Source organism: Triticum aestivum, chromosome 2A (genome assembly GCF_018294505.1).
Source record: "Triticum aestivum cultivar Chinese Spring chromosome 2A, IWGSC CS RefSeq v2.1, whole genome shotgun sequence".
Lineage (NCBI taxonomy): Eukaryota > Viridiplantae > Streptophyta > Magnoliopsida > Poales > Poaceae > Triticum > Triticum aestivum.
This window is the reverse complement of record NC_057797.1, coordinates 636,298,141-636,319,845: the sequence shown is the minus strand read 5'-3', so window position 1 is coordinate 636,319,845 and position 21,705 is coordinate 636,298,141. Positions and strand designations below refer to the sequence as shown.

The window sequence follows — 21,705 nt, the reverse complement described above, 5'->3', positions numbered from 1 at the left end:
GGGGATTATATTGGGGGGAGAAGGTTCCCGACGGCGGCCGTCCGATCTCAACGATTCTGGAAGTTGTATTTTTTTACGGGGAAAAAAGGAGCGATTCTGGAAGGTTCCTGAGGTAGGGGGGAACGGGAACTCGCGCGAGACCGCTCGTGAGCTTGGCTCGGGTCCGCTTCAAATTCAGAGTCCGGAAACTTTTCCTTCGCCGAGACGAGGAGTCCGTTCTGGGCTTTAACTCGCCGCAGGTTGTGGCCCAATAGCGCGTTCTTTTTTTTCCTTGTCCGGATTCTTTGTTTTATTGTTCTTTTTTTCCTTTGTTAATTCTTTTTTTTCTTTTCTTTTTCCTAATTTCATGGCTTTTTTCTTGAGAGCCTTGACATGGTGCGGCTGATATGGGACCCACAACGGTTGTGCTACCTCGCTTACAACGGCACATGCGGACACGCCACACCATGTTGAGCTACCAATCGACTGCTTGTGTCACAACCCCACTCTGAATTATCACTTGATTGTCAATTGGATATAAGGTTCCATGGCATCATGCTGGAATTCGGGTGAATCACAAACTTAGCTCGGAGGCGGAAGGAGAGAGATGCCCAAATGGGTACAAGTTTTGAATACTCAATGATGCCTCACCCACATGCCAGGCGGGTGACTATCTACTCAACACAATGGGCCATGGGCTCCTGGATCGTCTTCTGGGTCTCCGCCTTCACCTTCGGATGGACTTCTCATATTTCACATATTGTCAGTGCGACGCTTCATTATGAGCGCATGCGCTAGGTACAGTGTCATGACATTAACTATTTAACTCCCCTCTCCTCGAGGGCCAGCTTACCCCCAAGCTGGTGCCTATGGCAACTTGTTCACCATTGTGTAGAGATTTTCCCAAGTGCGCCAATTAATAGGCATGCCTTAACAATGAAGAAGAACTTGCGGAACTTGCTTCTGGCCCCACACACTAGACACTCCCCGCAAACTGCGCTCGACTACACCTTTGGAACACCAATCAACTGTGCTCATAACAAGTAGAAGATCAGTACTTATAGTGTCCTTCGAGCCAATCGCCTTCTAGAATTGGGACACATGCACCATTAGATGGATGCGCGACGACTCTGGTAACTGTAGTACCGATCTTCCACTTTTCATTAACATTTTTAATACATGGTCTTCCACCACTAGATGGATGCACGACGATTGATCATAATTGTGTGATGGAACATTTTTTTAATACATGATCAACATTTTTATACACATTAAATATTTTTCAAATGCTTGATTAATTTTTTTCAAATACTTGTGTAACAGTTTTTCAATTGCTTGATTAATATTTTCTAAATACATGATCAACTATTTTCAAACACATTGTATATTTTTTGTATACATGAGAAACATTTTCTTTGTACACATTTAACATTTTTCAAATGCTTCGTTAACATTTTTTTAATACATGATCAGCTTTTTTTCTATGCACACTTTAAATAAGAAAATCAAATGCTTGGTTAACATTTTTTGAATACATGGTCAGTTTTTTTTTCTACACACATTTTAAACATTTTTCAAATGCTTGATTAATATTTTTCAAATACAAGATTATCATTTTTTAATACATGGTCAAAATCTTTTTCTACGCACATTTAACATTTTCAAATGCTTGATTAACATTTTTCAAAGACACGTTTTACATTTTTTTAATATGTAGTCAACATTTTTTCTATACACATTTGAAATTTATCAAATGCTTGATTAACATTTTTCGTATACTTGTTTAACATTTTTTCAAATGTTTAATAAACATTTTTTTAAATACATGATAGACTTTTTTCGCACATATTGTATGTTTTTGGTACACATTAGAAACATTTTCTTTAGACACATTTAACATTTTTAAATGCTTGGGTAACAACATTTTTCAAAAACGTTTATGTAAAGTGTTTAAAAAATATTTATTTAGAATATTTGAAAGTATAAACAAAAGTAGAGAAATGAAGGGAAAAACAAAACATAAAACATGAAAAACAGGTCTTGGCCTCCTGCGCGCATGGGCAGGCCCATTTAGGGAGGTGCCTGACGCGAGAGCACGCTAGGTCTCGCTATAAGCGAGACATAGCGCTGCTGGTGAATATCTACTCAACACAATGGTCTTCTGGGCCTTCGTCTTCGTCTTCGCCTTCACATCGACTTCTCATATTCTCTTGTTGGCGCGACGCTTCACCTTGAGCGCCTACTCTACGTACAATGTTGTGACAACTTAATGGTGTCCATGATAAAGCTGCAACGTTGGGGGAGGGGGCAGCTCGATCTCATGTGCCATTGCCGCACTGGTGTCGTCTCACTGGATGGCGCACACCAACTGTTTTGTCAAATGTCAGGAGTTTGGGACAATGGGTAGCGGACAATTTGGGGACGCCCTTTGTCACCATGTTTTTCTACAAGCGGACACGACCCTACGTCTCACGAACATTTAACACAAGCATTTGATGGATAACCCTTGGAGATGCCCTGACCGCCATAGTTGGTGAGGAGCACGACATTGTGGTTGATTACATCCAAAGCATCACTGGTCACTAATATACATGAGAATAATAATATTGATGAGATGGTATGATTAGTTTTGATATTTTTATCTACATTGTTTGTTCTTTTTTCAGTGTTTGTAGGAGAGCAATCAAATCAATTGAATCGAAAGGAGCATATTACAGGTAACATCCCAAAAGGAATGCACTGCATAAGACGAGTGCCAAAAAAATAAAAAAGGGTTGCTCGGTTATTGAGGAAACCGAGGTGAAAACCCTAAATAGCACCTAAAGCACAACAATACATAGAAAATGTTAGAAGGACAACACCCCACAACACACACCGCCAAATAATCGAGCGCTTTCGCCGCTACCAGAGTGCACATCGAAAACCGTTGTGTCACTATGAGTTGTCACAAACATATCCGCGTATCTCGACGCCGCCGAAGAGGAATGGTATGTCCGATAGAGCGAACCTATCCTGCTTCGACCCCATGAGGTTGGCAACATAACTTGCCAGGCACACATTACAGTGGAGGAGCTTCTGCCGCTTCCACGGAGATGTCGTGTGAGCCACCGCCGACCACATTAACAAGTCCCAAGTTTCTCCGATCGAGTCCAACTCCAAGACGATGCCCCAAGCGAAAACGCGATGCTTATCAAAGCCAACAGCGATGCCATTGCCTGATCCAAAAGAACGGATCTAGGGTTTCCACCGTAGCATGTTAGGGACGTGGGGGAAGGAATGCTACATCAATGCCTTCAACAAGGTTATGGTGCTCATAGAAATCGCCATCAATGACTCCGGCCACAAAAGAAGTACGGCTTTTGCTGGCAGCCTAATCTGCCCAAAACCATGACTCGGCCAGGCCATTCGACCTTCGTCTCCATGATGCGCAAGGGGATCTCCTAATCGGCGATGTACACGCCGGCTAGCGCTCCTGGCTAATCGATCTCTGCTCACCTAAGTCAAGAGCTTCAAGCTTTTCCACTAGACTAGGCTGAATTTGTTGCATGTGACGAGGAAAATAATCCTATTTGACCCCTCTTTTAGTACAAACATTAAAATATAGTCAACTTTGTTCATGATGATTAATATAAAAATTAAAAAAATGAAAAAGTTTACGAATTAAAAAATATTCACGAATTTTGAACAAATAGTTCACCGAATTTAAAAAAAGTTTGTCGGTTTTGAAAAGGTTCAATGAATCTAAAAAAATCATCGGATTTGAAAATATTTCATCGATTTTTTGAGAAAGGTTCTAGGAATATAAAAAAGGTTCACAAATCTAAAAAAATCATCAATTTGAAAAAAATTCACATATTTTCAAACAATTCATCAAACCAGGAAGAAGAGAAAAAGACAGAAAGAAATAGGTAAAAGAAAAAGGGGAAAAGAAAGAATAACAGATAGAAACATTTCAATCTTGCGAGATTATGTTGGAATTTTGCTAGTAAGCCTTTGACCCAAAGCCTAACTAAAATTTTGAAATTCTCTTGGCCCATTCATGCACACATGTGAGTGGAGTGAGTGAGACTAAAGTTTAGTCCCACCACAGAAGTTGAGTAAGAGTTGCACCTCTTTATAAGGTGAGCTCTTCTACCACTTGTATAAGCATGAGAAGATAAGACCTACACGCGTGCTCTTCCTCCTCGCTCGCCTCGTCACGACGCGCCGCAGGTTGCGGGATTGAGCCGAACCGAGTACAAAGCTATGCACGTTGTCTATATTTTTGCTACTCGGGAAAATTAATGTGTCACTCCCACGACCTACCCGGCCCGCACTATATAGTCAGGCAGACGTCTATCCTAGCCGCCGCCGCTTCGTATGATTTCACACCACCATTCCAGATCATTGCGCCGCCAAGCAAGTCTTCTCCATCCCTATTTTAGGCGTGCACCGGGAGAAGAGACAGCAGGCCTCCGGAACCTCGCCTCTCGCGATCCTGTACGGGAGAGGGGCGATCATGTTTTTGAGGAACGCACTCGCGCGACTGTTGGCAGCGATGACTTCTTCCTTGACCTCGGCAACCTCATCCTCGACGACATGGGAGGCAACGTTAACACTGGCGGTGTTGTTCCCGCACCATATGTGATTCTATCCTTTTTATTCGAGATTGTGATAGAATTCATGTTTCTAGTATGTGCCCTAGATGTGATTTGTTCATCTACTATGTTAGTTCGCATGATTACCTTAATCTCTGCAATTGCTGTCATAATTTATTTTTTGTTTATTCAGATTAAATCTCGTAGTAGTTTGCTTGTAATTCCAACAGATACTGCGTGGCAGCTTGGTAGTTACACCAGTGGTACTAGGTCAGGCGTACACTGGTTCGAATCACGGTTAGCGCCCTACTTTCTGCGGATTAAAACACCGAAGAGAGAAAATGCTAGATGGGGCCGACCCAGCGTGGAGAAGCTTCAGGCACCGGCAGCATACAGGAAGGACTTGGAGAAGCTTCATTGGAAGCATAGTTAACGTGCGCTTCATCGAAAACCTCATAACGATCATTTGCGGGTGGGTTAAAAGCGTGTCACTTGACACGCTCTCAATCGCCGTCATGTGTCGCGCTCTGAACGCTTCCTTCGAATTTTATTTATTTATTTTTCTGCACGTATTTTTTGCTCTTTAAATGGATCTTTTTCGGTTTTTTTTGGACTTTTTGGTTTTCTACCGGTCTTTCTTAGGTTTAGGATAAAAAATTCAAAAATTTTCTTTTTTTTTGCTTCTGCGAAAGGTATGGGTTTGCTTCCGTAAGAGGCATGGTTTTGCTTTCGCGAGAGGCATGACCGTACCTCTCGAAAAAAATACACGTTTTTTATTTTTTTTACTTCCGCGAGAGGCACAATTTTGTTTCCACAGAAGGCACTGTTATGTTTTCGTGAGAGGCACGGCCGTGTCTCTTGAGAACAGGAATTTTTTTTTTGTTTTTTCCTTTCGCGAGAGCCACGACTGTGCTTTCGCGAGAAGCACGGTCGTGCCTCTCGGAAGAAAAAAAAACGTGTTTTCTGTTTTTTCTTTCCGCGAGAGGTACGGTTGTGCTTCTGTAATGCCTCTCGGAAACGGAAAAAACATGTTTTCTATTTTTTTTCCTTCTGTGAGAGGCACAGTTTTGCTTTCGCAAAAGGCACGGTTGTGCTTTCGCGAGAAGCACGACCGTGCCTTTTATGGAAAGGGAAGAAAAAAACATGCTCCCGATTTGGTTTTTTTCTCCGGTTATTTCATGAAAAAAAGTTCGTCAAAACCTATCAACGTGGGATCTAGTTTTGAAGATCTTGATGCGAGAAATCCAACGATAAAAACGATTCAAGATTTGAACACACGATTTAAGAGATAAAACATTTTGAATAAATGAATATACAAAAAAGAAAATCTTCCAAATTACAATAAGTGTCGCACATCTCGCGCGTCAAACTAAGAAGGTGAAAGTGATCTTTGTAAAGAGCACCCCTCAAATATCATTTCGGCCTCCAACCACACTCACCACCGCCCACAGCTCTGCTCCCGGCTCGTGGAATTCCATATGTGCCGCTCTCTGCGTCATACAGTATACAGTGGGGGGGTTGCACAGGCAAGTAGACCTATCGACCAATTGGGCTGGCCCATGTATAATAGTACGCGTAGCTTTCTCGTGAGCGGTTTCTGGGACCCTTCTATATGAACCCAGCTTTGTCTCAAAAAAAAAAATTGAACCCTGCTTGTTTTTGGCCGGTTTAGGGAACCTTCTAGAGAGTTCCTGAACCGGATTTTTGTTTTGTTATATTTATTTTCATTTCTCATTTTTTATTTCTATTTTTCATTTTCCGTTTCCTTCGCTTTTTTTTCTGTTTCTTTTTTCCTTTTTGCTTTATTATTTTTCAAGTCTTTTCCTTTTTCAAAAGTTGCAGAATTTTCAAGAAATCCATGTTTTCCAAAAAGAGTTATTCACATAATTCGAAAAAATGTTCGTGTTTTCAAAAGTTTGTTCAGGAGTTTTAGAAAATGTTCCCATTTTCAAGAAATGTTTGTGTGTTCTAAAATTAAATGTGTTTTGAATTTTGTTCGGGAGTTTCAGAAAATGTTCCCGTTTTCAAGAAATGTTCATGTTTTCTAAAATTACTTGCGTTTTGAATTTTGTTCCGAGTTTCAGAAAATGTTCCCATTTCCAAAATTTGTTCCCATTTTTAAATTTTCTCAGTAGTTTAAAAAAATTGTCCGTGTTTCAAAAATTGTTCGCGTTATGGTTTTTGCTCGGGAGTTTAAATAAATGTTCCTGTTTTCAAAATTGTGGATTTTCTAATTGATTTCAGTTTCATAATTTGGTTCTGGATTTCACAACTTGTCCTGGTCTTCAAATTCTGTTCACCAATTCAAAAAATGCTCATATTTTGGAAAAATGTTCTAAGGTTTAGAAAAAAATCCTTTTTCTTTTCAATTTTTTATTCACATATATAAAACATTTCGCATTTATTTATTTTTTTCAGGATTTTCCAATTGTTCTCAGTTTAAATTTTTTTCCTCAGAATTTATTTTTTCCCTGTTTTCATTTTTTTCACAAATTCAAAAAATGTTCATGTTTCCAAAACATGTTCTGGAATTAAAAAAAATCGAGTTTTAAGAAAAATCTGAATTTTAATGATGCTCTATATTTTGAGATTTTTTTACAAATTCAAATTCCGTCCATGTTTTCAAAAAATGTTCACGAATTTGAAAATTTCTTCATAATTTCAAAATATGGTGAGAAATTTCTAAAATTGTTCGTGCTTGTGAAAATTTATTCGTAACTTAAAAGTGTTTGAAATTCGAAACAATGTTTGCAATTTTTTAAGTAATGTTCGGTTTACGCCCCTAAGTTTAGTTCTTTAGATTTGCCCTGCTTCTTATGTCAACAGCACTGAATAGATGGACTGGTTAGTCAGATTCGTGCACGACCAGTAGGTCTATGGTTGGACGCGCTCAACCTGTTCCTGGTGAGAATGATGTTCCTCCGAAATCTTGGCAACTGTTCTTCTTCTTTTCGCTGAAGAAGTCTATCCGCGTCATGCGTCACGGCGTCCGCGCGAGAGCTGATCACGTTTCCCTCTCATCATCTCAATCATCAACAAGTTATCTTTTGCATTCCCTAAAAAAAAACAAGTTATCTTTTGCAAAAGCTGCATCGCAATTACTCAAAAAAAAATTGCATCGCAAAACTGTCCGTTTGCCCGGGAGGAAGCAATGGCGTGGGACGCTTTACAGACCCTTCCTCCCACCGTCCGCGAATCCACGACGCTAGCCGCCACCGCGGACGCCGAGTGCGCCATCGCACGGCACCTTTCAGCAAGTCCAGGCGTGCATTTTGAGGCCAAAAGAAAATGCGACACTGGCACGCAAAATCGGCTGCGGGACGGGAGCGAACTGCCTCGTCGTCGTCTCCCACGTTTCGCCTTCGCAGGGCGACGACCCGCGCACCACGGGGCAGGGCTTACCTCGCGCACCACGTGTCCACGGGGGGCACGCCGCCGCGGCTATAAAATGCGGCCCCGATCCCCACCGGCACGATCACGCTGCTCTCTGCTTTCTTTCTCCTCCAGCACACGCCGTCACGCACTAGTTCTCGCTGGCGGCGATGCCTGCGTCTGCGTGGTGGGTTTGTGGATTCCTCCCGCTCCTGGCGGTGGCCGCGGCCGCCGCGGATCCGGCCAAGGGGAGCTGGGAGCCGCTGATTCGGCTGCCGACCGAGAAGGGCGCTGCCCCCGCCCCTGCCCCTGCCGCGCCGGCGGCGGAGGAAGGGGCGACGAAGTGGGCCGTCCTCGTTGCCGGCTCTTCTGGCTACGGGAACTACCGGCACCAGGTGAGACTCCGTCGAAGGCGGCCTCGGATGCGAGTAGCATTGTTAGGGTCTAGGGCGACTGCGAGCTGAAATGTTGAAACTTTTGGTCAACTTTCCCTTTCCAGTGGGAGGTTCCACGCCATTCTTTGCTCTGTTCTTTGTAGTTACTTGCTCTGTTCTTTACAATAGGGATAAGTAGTTAAGTAGTCTGAATCTCTGATCAGATGTTTAGTAGTACTTGCTTCCTGTCTAAGTGCATACATTTGATTGGAACATAAATTTAGTCCGGCTGAGCACCATTGGCGAATAATTGATTTTTGTATATTATTTTGGTCATAATAACTCAAGAGAGGGCGGGGTCGACCAATTTTGACATGGGAGGAGTCCGTTAAGAGAGACCTGAAGGATTGGAGTATCGACAAAGAGCTAGCTATGGACAGGGGTGCGTGGAAGCTTGCTATCCATGTGCCAGAGCCATGAGTTGGTTGCGAGATCTTATGGGTTTCACCTCTAGCCTACCCCAACTTGTTTGGGACTAAAGGCTTTGTTGTTGTATTTTGGTCATAATAACTCAATGCCGCTCGTATATCAGTACCTCGTCAAAATACGACCACTGAACAATTCTTTGAGTGCTTTCTCATTGCTCAATGGTTGTGGTGCTGTTGATGCACGTACGACCTACAGGCCGATGTGTGCCACGCCTACCAGATCCTGAGGAAGGGGGGCCTAAAGGAGGAGAACATTGTGGTGTTTATGTACGATGATATCGCCAAAAACGACCTCAACCCAAGGCCTGGAGTCATCATCAACCATCCTAAAGGCGAAGATGTTTACGCTGGTGTTCCCAAGGTATAATTACCTGGCTGTGTTCCCTTTAATTCAGACAAGAACTCTAATAGATTGCGCTTTTTAATTGGAGACGGATTGCTAGCTTTAGCCTTGTTTGATGTACAAAAGGCATACTGTTGTGTACTTGTGTTCCTACAAGACTGACCAACTTAACATGCATTACAGGACTACACTGGTAAACAGGTCACCGCTGAAAACTTCTTTGCAGTTCTATTGGGGAACAAAACCGCGGTTACTGGAGGGAGTAGGAAGGTGATAAACAGCAAATCAAAGGACCACATCTTCATCTATTACGCGGATCATGGGGGTCCTGGTGTTCTAGGTGCATACTCCTGCTTGAACGTTGTTCTCTAGCTGGTTTTTTTTGTACTCCCTCCGTTCCTAAATATAAGTCTTTTTAGAGATTTCAATGCGGATTACATACGGATGTATATAGACGTACTTTACAGTGTAGATTCACTCATTTTGCTACGTATGTAGTCCGTAGTGGAATTTCTAGAAAGACTTATACTTAGGAACGGAGGGAGTATAACTTAGCTAACCGCAGCAAGTTTATAGGTATGCCCAACAGGCCATATATTTATGCTGGCGACTTCATCAAAGTGTTACGAGAGAAGCATGCTTCCAAAAGCTATTCAAAAATGGTATGTATCCTTTCTGCCCTTTCTCTCTTGAGATAAAAAAAGGTGTATTTTTAATCTGATACAGTATGCATACTGTCTTATCTCTAATTAGAATTACAATTTTGGCAGATTATATATGTTGAAGCGTGTGAAAGTGGCAGTATATTTGAGGGTTTATTGCCAGAAGATCTTAATATTTATGTTACAACAGCATCAAATGCGGTCGAAAATAGTTGGGGAGCATACTGCCCTGGGATGAAATCATCACCTCCTGCTGAATATGATACCTGTTTAGGAGACATCTACAGTGTTTCTTGGATGGAAGACAGGTATGCACCAACTGTAATATATTATGCTTGGCACCTGATCTGTTTTCTGGCATCTCATAAACCTGCATTATTTTTAAAATTTGTCGAAAGATATGTCTACAGGGCTTTATATATTTGATTTTAATTAGCTGCATGATTTGCATTAACAATACTTGGTATGGTTATGTTTGGATTATTGCTCAATGCTCTTGTTGAGACTTCTTTTCATTGTTAACCCTCAAAGTTTGTATCTGTCACCTGATATTCAGACCCAAGACAATAAATTCTTTATCACTCTCTACAAGACACACTTTAGTATTTTCTGTTGGATAATAATGTCTTATCACACTAGAAAGCACAACATAAGTGTGTTTTATTGCGATCATTGGCTACCTGTGTAACACATAAACCATTCATAAGTCGCACTGCACCTGCAAATGGTAATAACAAAGATGCGCAAATACATAAAGAAGATGACTTAATTGGCTTGGCCGCTTGGGAAGTATCACTGCTAGAGCATTTTTGTTGTAGCAGTTATTTATAACCATGGTGTTTGCGGTTCCGAACCATTTGATCCTACTTTGCAGTGAAACTCACAATCTAAAGAAGGAAACACTCAAGCAGCAGTACGAGGTGGTAAGTCTCGAGTACACTTTCTTCATACTGGTTAGTGGCATCTAGTCACTGTTTTCTTGGGCAGGTTAAAACGAGAACATCAAAATCAATGGAATTCGATAAGGGTTCTCATGTCATGGAGTATGGTGACAAGACATTCAAGGACGAGAAGCTTTTCCTTTACCAAGGTTTCGATCCTGCAAATTCCAATGTAGCAAACAGGCTGCTTTTGCCCGACCTGGAGGGTGCAATCAATCAAAGAGATGCTGATGTTCTTTTCATGTGGAAAAGGGTAAATTCCAGTTCGTTCTATGTGTTGCTGCTCAAAACGATGCATCTTAAACCTCGGAAGAAAAAAAAACATGCATCTTTTTGTGTTATAACTCATGAATTCCTATGTATACGAATTTACTACAACAAATGCTCCATGGATGCATGCATGTAGAGGTTATTAAATCTTGATTTTTATTCTATTTAGAATATTTCAAATTGTATGTAGAAATTCTAGAAAAAAAAGGAGATATTTTAGAAGAGTTTTTGAAATGAAACTAATTACGCCCTCCGGTCCATATTAATTGTCGCTGATTTAGTAAGACTGTACTAAATCAGCGACAATTAATATGGATCGGAGAGAGTAACTTATTTGTTAATTCATCCTTAGCATACAAATGTAGCTTCATGGTGCTGAGAAGATATGGCAACAGTACTCTGAAACTATAGCATACGACTTGAAGGGCTTGAGCTCATATACTAACTTTCAGCTCAAGCTCATGCCCTCTCATGATAGACCCAAGTTTTGCGCATCAAATTTTTGTAGCCACTAGCCAGTGCTTTGTTTTGCCAACTTTGTCTGCTAATAATGTATCTTCTCACTTTCAGTATGAGAAGTTAAATGGGGGATCGGAAGAGAAGCAGAGGGTTCTCAGGGAGATCAAAGAAACTGTGGTACACAGGAAGCATCTCGACAGCAGTATCGATTTCATCGGGAAGCTTGTCTTTGGATTTGAAAATGGGCCTTCAATGATTGAGGCTGCTAGAAGCTCTGGCCAACCACTAGTCGACGATTGGGATTGCCTGAAGAGGACGGTGAGTGTAACAGTTTCTTACTTGAATTCCATAAATATGCAACACATGGAGATTCTGCTGTTGCTCGCCTTCACCATTTGCACTCCCTCACTCTTTCTGTTTCCGGTTGAACTTACTCTGTGCTGATGCCAATTGTCAGGTCCGAGTTTTCGAATCCCAGTGTGGATCACTTACTCAGTATGGCATGAAACACATGAGGGCGTTTGCAAACATGTGCAACAATGGCATCTCCGAGGCCGAAATGAGGGAAGCAAGCATCAGCGCTTGTGGCGGTTACGGCTCGGCCAAGTGGAGCCCACTGGCTGTAGGGCACAGTGCTTGATCCGCTGCACTGCAGTACAGAGGAGCAAGTAGCAAATGCTCCAGAGGTTCCTAGACCTCATATGGTGTACATACATGCACTGATTTCCAAGAAACCACCCAACGATGCGCCCCATGTCGTGTTGGGTTAATCAGTAGTTTGTGGTCGTGCCTTTGTAAGTTTCAGTGTTTCACTACAATCAATTGAAAGGCAATTACTAATTAACAGAAGTGTGTGGGTTTTCCTTTAGCTCTAGTGGCTCTAGCTTGGCCACTTGAAGCATCACTTAGCAATTTGGCTGCAACCTTTGCTTGAGCAGCTGTGACTTCATCCACTTCTTGCTCTTTCTCTTGAGAATCCACAATCTTTGGTGGTCTCTTCCTTGGAGCTCTTGGCTTAGGAGGAGGCTTAGAAGCTAAGACCTTCCATTTCCTTGTTGGTGCCTTTTCAATAGCTGGATTCTTACTATGTGGAGCATTTGGAGCTGTGACTTCATCAATATTCTAAGTGACACCTTGTTGATAGGACTTATTTGTGACAAGACAAGGGACAAATACTTATGACAGGAAGTACTTCAAATGTGGCCAACTAGGACACTTGAAGGCAGCCTGGCTACAACTGATAGGAGGAGGCCGTAGTAGAGGTCTGGACTGGTGTGGCAGAGGTTGTGGTCGCTGTTTCAAGGACGTAGTGGTGGTCATGGTAGAGTTATGTGACCAGTAGGAAGGGCACCCACATCTGTTGTTGGTAAGGAATCATCTAGGACTGCGAGGATCAAGATGATCGCCGATGAGTTAGAGAAATGACGTCAATTCAAGAGTTTGGGTCTTGGTGATGGGCAGTCCATTGCCCCGCATCAATTTTGATTTGATTAATGACTCTTTGAAGCGGCGTGTGAGAAATTTGATTTTGATTTCTTCTTACTTTGACTTGTTGAACATGAAGACTTGCTTGGAATTTCGTTGTCCGGATTGATTCATTGGTCCCGTGGGGGCTTGCTTGGACCATCATTGACCTCCTTGACTCATGTTGACCAGCATTGACCTTTGTTGACCTCATAGAGGGTGGGACCTCGAGTAGGGTCGAAGTCATTACTACACCATCCGATATTTCTATTCAAAATCTAGTGTACTAGCATAGATTTTATCTGCCTGATTAGTCCGACAAATTTATTGAAGTAGGAGTGAATGATTTACATGATCATGAGAGGCCTTGTATAGTTTAGAAGGGTCCTTGACAAATGACCAGGACGTTGAGGAGAGGAGGTGGGAGAGTAAATATAGGTAATTTTGTGCCCTTTGGTCCCATAGGTCTCTGGTTGGGTTTCGAAATGTGTTGTAGCTTGTAATCCACTAAGGGGAGATCCCTACACTAATTTGGTTGTTTGAGTTTTAGCTTTTTATGAGCTTTTCTTACTTTGACGTGTTGACCATGCGAATTTGCTTGGACTTTCGTTGACCAGGATGGATTGTTTGGTCTCACGGAAGCTTGGACTATTGTTAGCCTCCTTGACTCGTGTTGACCGATTCATGTGGCATCATACGTAGGATATGAAGAGGGACCTTAAGTAGGGTCGAAGCCATTACTACAACATCCAACATTTTGCTATCTCTTCTCTACTTCTCTAATCTCTAACACTAAACAAAAATGTAAGGTTTCATTTTTTATTTTCTTTTCACCGTCCCTTCGTCCAACCTCCCACCGTTTACCGGGTATTCCGGTTTCCCGTCCCTTCCTATCTTTAAGCAACCTAATCTTTGGTAAGTAAATAAATAGCAATAAATTCTTGTCTATGGACAAATAAATATCGATCAATACTTATCTTTGGTGACCCAACGAAGCAGATCAATCACTGTTCATACCTATTTTTCCAGTTTAATAAGAAATGACAGAAAATTATGCTTTATATAACCAAAACATTATTTTATTTTGTGTATTTGTTTTGCATGAAGATTTGCCTTGGATGGTCGTCTTATTGTGCTAAAAAATATTTGAACCCCGTGGCAATGCACGGACACGTACGTGGTCTATTAAAAACCGCAGTGTACAAGCATATATTTGTTCACATTTTCTAATTCCTAATTTGCTATTGATAAGGATCTGGGGACTAGGTGAGTCCTTCACGTTTTCAAGCTGCAGCGAAGAAGTGCATACGCTGTCCCTCTCTCAAGTGGTCGCACATTCTACTTATATAGGAGTGTATTTCTTCTTCAAAAAGTCGGTTCACATCATGCGCCTGCTTGCTTGCTTGACTAGCTAGGCACCTCAACAGGCACTGCCCGGATGCAGCTTTCGCCATCTCCGTACCTCTCCTTTCCCCTTCCGTGCCATGGATGCACCCAAACCACGGAGCTGTGTCCGCCTGCTAATTCATGGTGCTAACCGCCATCGCCGGTGCCGAGTGGGCAGTTCCTTCGCACATCCTATTCTTCATTTTTTAGCCGAGAAGTCCGTCCGCGTCATCGTGAGTTGATCACGTTCCTCTGCCATCCTTCCATCATCTGCAAAAGCTGCATCATGAAGAAACAGTAGCGTGCCCTTTCCTCTTATCATCGTCCGCTAATCCATCACGCTAGCCTCCACCGCCGGTGCTTGGCCACGGCGGAGATCACGGCATTTTAGCAAGTTTAGGCGGGCATTATCAAGTCAAAAAATGGGAAACTGTGCACGCCACGCAAACCCCACTACGGATACGGAGGCGCTGCGCCTGCGCGCCCGCGCGAGCCAACTGCCAGGCGATCGACCATCACACTTCACTCCCTGCACTGCACGCCGCCGCGGCTATAAAATGCGGCCCCGGCCCCGGCCCCCGCCGGAGCGATCACACTTCACTCTCTGCCTTCTCTTGCTCTCTACTAGGCTCTAGCACACGCACATGATGAACTCGAGGGTGGCGATGGCTGCATGGTGGGTTTGTGGACTCCTCCCTCTCCTGGCGGTGGGGTACTCGGAGCCCCTGATCCGGCTGCCGACGGAGAACGGGCATGCCCCTGCCCCTGCGCCTGGCCCTGCCGCGTCGGCGGCGGAGGAAGGGGTGACCAAGTGGGCCGTGCTCGTTGCCGGCTCCTCCGGCTACGAGAACTACAGGCACCAGGTGAGAGTCCTCAATGCAGCTCGTATATCATTCATTCACCGTATGAAAATTATGGCAGCGTGTGTCAAAATTCTGTGAGTGCTTGCTCAATGATACTCGTGTTGTTGACGCACGTACGACGTACAGGCCGATGTGTGCCACGCGTACCAGATCCTGAAGAAGGGAGGACTCAAGGATGAGAACATTGTGGTGTTCATGTACGATGACATCGCCAACAGCCCTGACAACCCAAGACGTGGAACCGTCATCAACCATCCTAAAGGCAAAGATGTTTACCATGGCGTTCCCAAGGTATAATTAGTTCCCTTTAATTCAAACAAGAGTGTCGTTTGATGTAAAGAATGAATGGCGTTGTACTCCTAAATTCCCACCAATGACTGATCTGATCAACTTTTTTACAGGACTACACCGGTGACCAGGTCACTGCCAAGAACTTGTATGCGGTTCTCCTGGGGAACAAAACCGCGGTTACCGGAGGGAGTAGGAAGGTGATAAACAGCAAACCAGAGGATCACATCTTCATCTTCTACTCGGATCATGGGTCTCCTGGTTCACTTGGTACATGCATGCATAATCCCACATAGTTAAACGACATTGTAGTTCAGCTGATATGTTTTGCACTATAAACTTAGCTAACTTTATCAAGCTTGTAGGTATGCCCAACGGGCCAGATGTTTATGCTGACGACTTCATCAAAGTGTTACGGCAAAAGCATGCTTCCAAAGGCTATTCGAAAATGGCATGCATCATTTCTTTTCTTTTTCCCTTAAATAAGGATTATTGTGTTTTAATCTGAAACGGCATGTATGCTTTGAGTCCCATCTATAATGAGAATTACTACAATTTTGGCAGGTCATATATGTTGAAGCGTGTGAAAGTGGCAGCATCTTTGAGGGTTTGATGCCACAAGATCATAATATTTATGTTACAACGGCATCAAATGCGGTAGAAAGTAGCTGGGCAGCATACTGCCCTGAGGATGGAACGCCACCTCCTCCTGAATATTTTACCTGTTTAGGTGACCTATACAGTGTGTCTTGGATGGAAGACAGGTAATAATCATCAGCTAGCTGTAATATATCTAGTACTCCCTCTATAAACTAATGTAAGAGTGTTTAGATCACTATTTTAGTATTCTAAATGCTCTTATATTTGTTTACGGAGGGAGTACAAGTTTGTACTAGCAGTTACCCACAACCATGATGCTTGCTTGCTATTCTGAACCATTCGATCCTGCTTAATTTGCAGTGATACTCACAATCTAAAGAACGAGACCATCAAGCAGCAGTACGAGGTGGTTAAAGCGAGAACGGCACCCCGAAACGAGTCCATTAAAGGTTCTCATGTCATGGAGTATGGCGACAAGACTTTCAAGGATGACATGCTTTTTCTCTACCAAGGTTTCGATCCTGCAAAGTCAAGCATCAGAAACAGGCCGCTGCCTATGCCCAGCCTCAAGGGTGCAATCAAGCAAAGAGATGCCGATATTCTCTTCATGTGGAAGAAGGTAACAATAATCCCACTTAGTATTTCTTGTCTAGTTCATTTTGTCTGTTACAGTACTAAGTTTCATGTGTTTTGTTTTGACTAGTTTGTCTGCTGATGTATCTTCTGGCTTTCAGTATGAGAAGTTGAATGGGGGATCAGAAGAGAAGCAGAGGGCTCTCAGGGAGGTCAAAGAAACCGTGCTGCACAGGAAGCATCTCGACACCAGTATCGATTTCATCGGGAAGCTTGTCTTTGGATTCGACAAGGGGCCATCGGTGCTCGAGGCTGCTAGAGGCTCTGGCCAGCCACTGGTCGACGATTGGGATTGTCTGAAGACGATGGTGAGTGCAACAATTCCTTACTCTGCAACACCCTCCACTCTTTCTGTTTCCGGTTGGAACTTACTCTGCTATATTTGATGTCAATTGTCAGGTGCGAGTGTTCGAGTCCCAGTGCGGATCGCTCACTCAGTACGGCATGAAGCACACGAGGGCGTTCGCAAACATGTGCAACAATGGCGCCTCCGAGGCCGAGATGAAGGAGGCGAGCATCAGCGCTTGCGACGGCTACGACATGGGGAAGTGGAGCCCGCTGGTTCGAGGCTACAGCGCCTGATCCGCTTGCAGTGCAGCACTACTACATGGCAGCAGCAGCCAGAGCTCCGGAGGTTCCTAGAGCTCGTACGGTGTACATAGACACATCGGTATACATACAAGAAAGAAGAAACCGCCCAGCAATGGCGCCCCTGGGGTGTTGGGTTAATCAGTAGTGTATATGGTCGTGCCTTTGTAAATCGAATTTGACTGCAATCAATTGAAAGGCAATGATTACTATTATTATAACAAAAGTGTGTGAATGTCTTTGCATGACAGTGCCATGTTTTTTCTTTTCTTTTGAGAAGGTGCCATCTGATTTGGTAATAATGAACAGGTGAGCCATGATTAGTGGACCAAAACAGATGACCCATTGTAGTGAGGTAGTGATCCTCCTACAGCCAGCCCTACCAAGATCACTTACATAAGCTATTGCTGACAAGATGAGATTAAGATCTTTGTGAAGCTCCCTTGATGCTAGTGTTTATCTGTCTTTCGCAAGTCTGTTCGGTATCGGGCCCGCATGCCAGTATGCGAGAACTGAAGTTTCTTTCAGGAGGCAACATAGCTAAATTAATTAACCTGCATTGATACACCAGTTTTCATAGAGTTAGTGTGTTCAGACTCATAGTATAATATAGAAGGGCTCATAGGTAGGAAAATACACAGGAGCTCCTGGGTGCTCCACGCCCCTATACAAATATTAAATATAAAAAATACAAAAAAAAGCAAAAAAAATCTGAAATTTGTTGATATCAAACCCGGGTTCTCAATCTACTCCTGTGTGAAATTTCATGAAAAAAATACAAGAAAACGTATCCGTGGTGAAGGAAATATTTTCCGAAAAAAATGTGCCCAAACAGTTTTTTTCTATACATAGATTTTTTTTGTCCTTTTGCCATGAATACATTTCCTGCTATTTTTTCATGAAATTCCACACGGGAGTAGATCGGGAACCCAAGTTTGATATCCCAACATCTCAGATTTTTTCTTTCAAATTTCTCGGTATTTTTTTGAATTTAATGTTCGTATAGGGGCGTGGAGCACCCGGACGCTACAAATCTGCTTCCCTCATAGGTACACCTATATTATGAAATGTATATAAAAACACATTTCAAAATGTTTAAAAATTCCAAACAACAATTTCGCATGTACATCTGGACATTCTATTTTTGCACACAGAAATTCGCAAAGAAAGAACATTTTTTGTGGCATATATAGAAAAGATAAAAAAATGTCTACTGGGTAGTTATAATGAAGCATCAAAAATTGTCTCTTTTACTCAAGCCACAAAAAAAATCCCTTTTTCACCGAAACTGTGTGCACGGACATATAATGTCTGGATGTACACGTGGGATTTTTTTCTCGATTTTTTAAATTTTCTAAAATGTATATTTAGACAATGAGTGCACCTACACCGATGAGCCAAAGTGAATCTCTCGGCGTTGAGATGCTCTCCGAACTGAAAACAAGAGAAAGTTTTCGAGGAGGCCTTACATGATTTCTTGAGGAAGGAGATGAAGACCACGATGAGGGCCAGCCCTGCCAAGATGCCTATGATTATGGCCAGAGTCCGGCCCACGTCATCTTCCGAATAATCTTATCACCAAAAGAAAAACCAGACGATTGGATTAGAATACTACTACTGTACTACTCCCTCCGTCCAGAATTACTTGTCGCGAAAATGAATGTATCTAGAATTAAAATACATCTAGATACATCCATTTTCCCGACAAGTATTTTCGAACGAAGGGAGTACTCACTTCGTTCCGAATTATTTGTCGCAGGTATGAGTGTATTTAGATGTATTTTAGTTCTAGATACATCTATTTCTGCGACGAGTAATTTGAAACGGAGGGAGTACAAAGCTAGCTAGATGCGCACTCTCGTTCTCTCGCCGAGTGGCTCTTTTCATCTGGTTGTTTATCGGGAATATATTCAGAATAGGAGTGGTTGGCTGGCCCGGCAAGGTCTATTGTTAGTCCCACAATGTGCGCGCCTATCGCGGCCGCCGCACGGCCGCAGCCCGCAGCCCGCAGCCCTAGGCCCCGATATGCTGAAAAAACCCGTGTCGTTTGGTGGCCATCAGAAAGTTCTCTGAACCTTTAGATCAACAAGTAAAGTTCGAATCTATGATAATGTGATGGCTGTCGCCTTTGGTGTTTCATTGGACAAGACCAGAGAACATATCATCATGACTTGTTGCTGTCACGCCAGAGTTCAGATAGCCTTAATGGCACTGTTTGTCTCGCCTGATTGAGTTCAGTGTATGATGCTGCGGTCCCCTGGAAAGGCCGCCGGGATGATTAGCATATCTTAGGGATACGACTAAATGGTCTCCGTGGAGCTTAGCGGCTGATATGGCTGACTAAATGGTGTCTCAAATGATGATGGCGAGCTTTGGTGCTCTCTGCAATCGAGTGACTGGTCTCCTGTCCCTTTCTCTGGTGCTAACCGGGAGACACACACAGGGACCTATTTGATCTACTAGCAGCTACTCCCTCCGTTTCAAATTACTTATCGCAGAAATGGATGTATTTAGAACTAAAATACATCTAGATACATCCATACTTGCGACTTGCGACAAGTAATTCGGAACGGATGGAGTAGTAATTAAGTATTGTATGTGCTCCTAGTATGCGGTGATTATGGTAGACAAATGGACACACTCTGATAAGGCCATCCACTGTGCAAGCCCATGATAAAGTGAAAAATGCTTTCAGAGGACATATTCCCGACTGATCTCACTTGTCAACTTTGGTAAGTTTACCAATTGCCCATCCGAATCAATTCCAACAGTGCAACTTGCTCAGCCAATTGGCAGCTGATACTGTACTATCTACTCCCTCCGTTCCTAAATATAAGCCTTTGTATAAATTTTACTATGTGGACTACACACGAAGCAAAATGAGTGAATCTACGCTCTAAAATGCATCTATATACATCTGAATATGATCCATAGTGGAATCTCTACAAATACTTATATTTAGGAATGAGGGAGTGTTATCTAACGGTGACACCAGGGCATCACGAGGTAGTTTTTCAGAGAGCGAATTCTGGCAATATTTCATTCGTTGGTTCAAAGTTCAGACGAACAGAGGAGGTGCATGGTCACGTAACGTACCTTGTGACGGGCGGAAGTAGTAGCCGCTGGCCCAGTACCGGACGTAGCACTGCGCCAGGTGCACGTCGGCGGCGAGCGCCGTGCCGCAGGCGCCCGTGAGCTGCCCGACGGCCTGCGCCAGGCACGCCGTGCAGTCGGCGGCGGCCAGGTCGCCGAGGCACTGCGAGACCCCCTGCACGCTGCCGGAGCTGCCCACCCTGTACCCGTCGGGCGCGGCCTGCAGCGCGCCCAGCACGGCGTCCCGGTCCCGGAGGAACCCGGCGTCGGCGCTGGTGCTGGCGCTGCACTTGCGGTACACCATGGCCGTGTCCGGGCGGCCCACGAAGTTGGCGCCGTCGTAGCGCACGTAGCACCCCTCCAGCTGCAGCGACGCCGCGTAGGCGCCCGGGCACACCTGGTTGAGCTGCGCCAGCGCGTCCCGCACGCACGCCGCGCACTCGGCGTTGCCCAGGTCGCCGCGGCACTGGTAGAGCCCGTACGCGGCGGCGCCGTCGCCCGTGCCGTTGGCGAAGCTGCTGTACGCGGCGTTGGGCGCCGCGCTGGTGATGGAGGCGAGCAGCGACTTGAGGTTGCCCTCGTAGGGGGTCCCCGGCTGGTACTTGGACGGCGAGCACCCCGCGTAGATGAACGTGCCCGTGTCCGCCCCCGTGAACGCGGCTCCGAGAACGATCCCGAGCAGGACGATGGCGCCGGCGGCGACGCGCCCACGGCGGAGTTGGTTGCGAGGGTGCATGGCCGACGATGGCGAGACGAACTTGCACATGCGCGTGCGCGTGTTTGTGGTGGTTTCGATGGCTGTGGTGACCGGGGGAGTGGCCAGTGTCCTGGGAGTGAAGAGAAGGTGATGGGGAGGAAGCAGAATAAATGCGGGCTTTTTGGTTATGCTTTGCGAGGATTCGTGGTGTGCGAGGCCGTCTCGAGATTTATACACACGTCGACTCAGAGATAGACGAGACGACGGTGCGTGCCTCCTCCTTGACTCCTGGTCTGATCTCCTGGATACAACTACTCTGTTTCTTCAAATTATCAGACAGGACCGATGACGGGGAACGCTCGGCCTTGGTTCTGCTTTACTACCAGCTGGCGATAAGATAGCAGCATGGCATGGCCATGGTGCGAACATATTTCTTGTACGTACAATTGGACGATGGATAGCGCTGGTGCCGTTTTGACGAGTGCACCGTCGTAATGCCATCGTCAATCAATCAGTTTAAGGCGACTGCGATATGGCGACTGGCGCGACGCTCCCCGGTGCATCTACACCGGCGGCACACGACGACGGGTTGTGGAGTTTGCGCACTTTTCTTTCCTGTTGGTGAGCA

At 44.3% G+C, this 21,705-nt stretch overlaps 3 protein-coding genes across 3 annotated transcripts; 2 read left to right on the top strand and 1 right to left on the bottom strand.

Annotated features, from left to right (window-relative positions):
• The first annotated feature begins 8,019 nt into the window (after window positions 1-8,019).
• LOC123189922 (vacuolar-processing enzyme beta-isozyme 1) lies at window positions 8,020-12,309 on the top strand. The gene is made up of 9 exons (XM_044602441.1): window positions 8,020-8,323; window positions 8,987-9,151; window positions 9,317-9,473; window positions 9,710-9,795; window positions 9,904-10,103; window positions 10,670-10,718; window positions 10,783-10,989; window positions 11,577-11,783; window positions 11,923-12,309. Exons 1-9 carry the CDS (start codon window positions 8,099-8,101, stop codon window positions 12,103-12,105), a joined length of 1,479 nt encoding a protein of 492 aa, XP_044458376.1. The 5' UTR covers window positions 8,020-8,098; the 3' UTR covers window positions 12,106-12,309.
• A 2,597-nt stretch (window positions 12,310-14,906) lies between these two features.
• On the top strand, window positions 14,907-17,502 carry LOC123189920 (vacuolar-processing enzyme beta-isozyme 1). Its single transcript, XM_044602439.1, has 8 exons — window positions 14,907-15,178; window positions 15,305-15,469; window positions 15,580-15,736; window positions 15,832-15,917; window positions 16,031-16,230; window positions 16,427-16,685; window positions 16,801-17,007; window positions 17,099-17,502. The coding sequence occupies exons 1-8, from the start codon at window positions 14,960-14,962 to the stop codon at window positions 17,279-17,281; spliced, it is 1,476 nt and encodes a 491-aa protein (XP_044458374.1). The 5' UTR covers window positions 14,907-14,959; the 3' UTR covers window positions 17,282-17,502.
• Window positions 17,476-21,435, bottom strand: LOC123189921 (plasmodesmata-located protein 8). Its single transcript, XM_044602440.1, has 3 exons — window positions 20,384-21,435; window positions 18,757-18,858; window positions 17,476-17,841 (listed from the first exon to the last, which is right to left on the bottom strand). Exons 1-3 carry the CDS (start codon window positions 21,144-21,146, stop codon window positions 17,837-17,839), a joined length of 870 nt encoding a protein of 289 aa, XP_044458375.1. The 5' UTR covers window positions 21,147-21,435; the 3' UTR covers window positions 17,476-17,836.
• Between the last annotated feature and the right edge of the window lie 270 nt (window positions 21,436-21,705).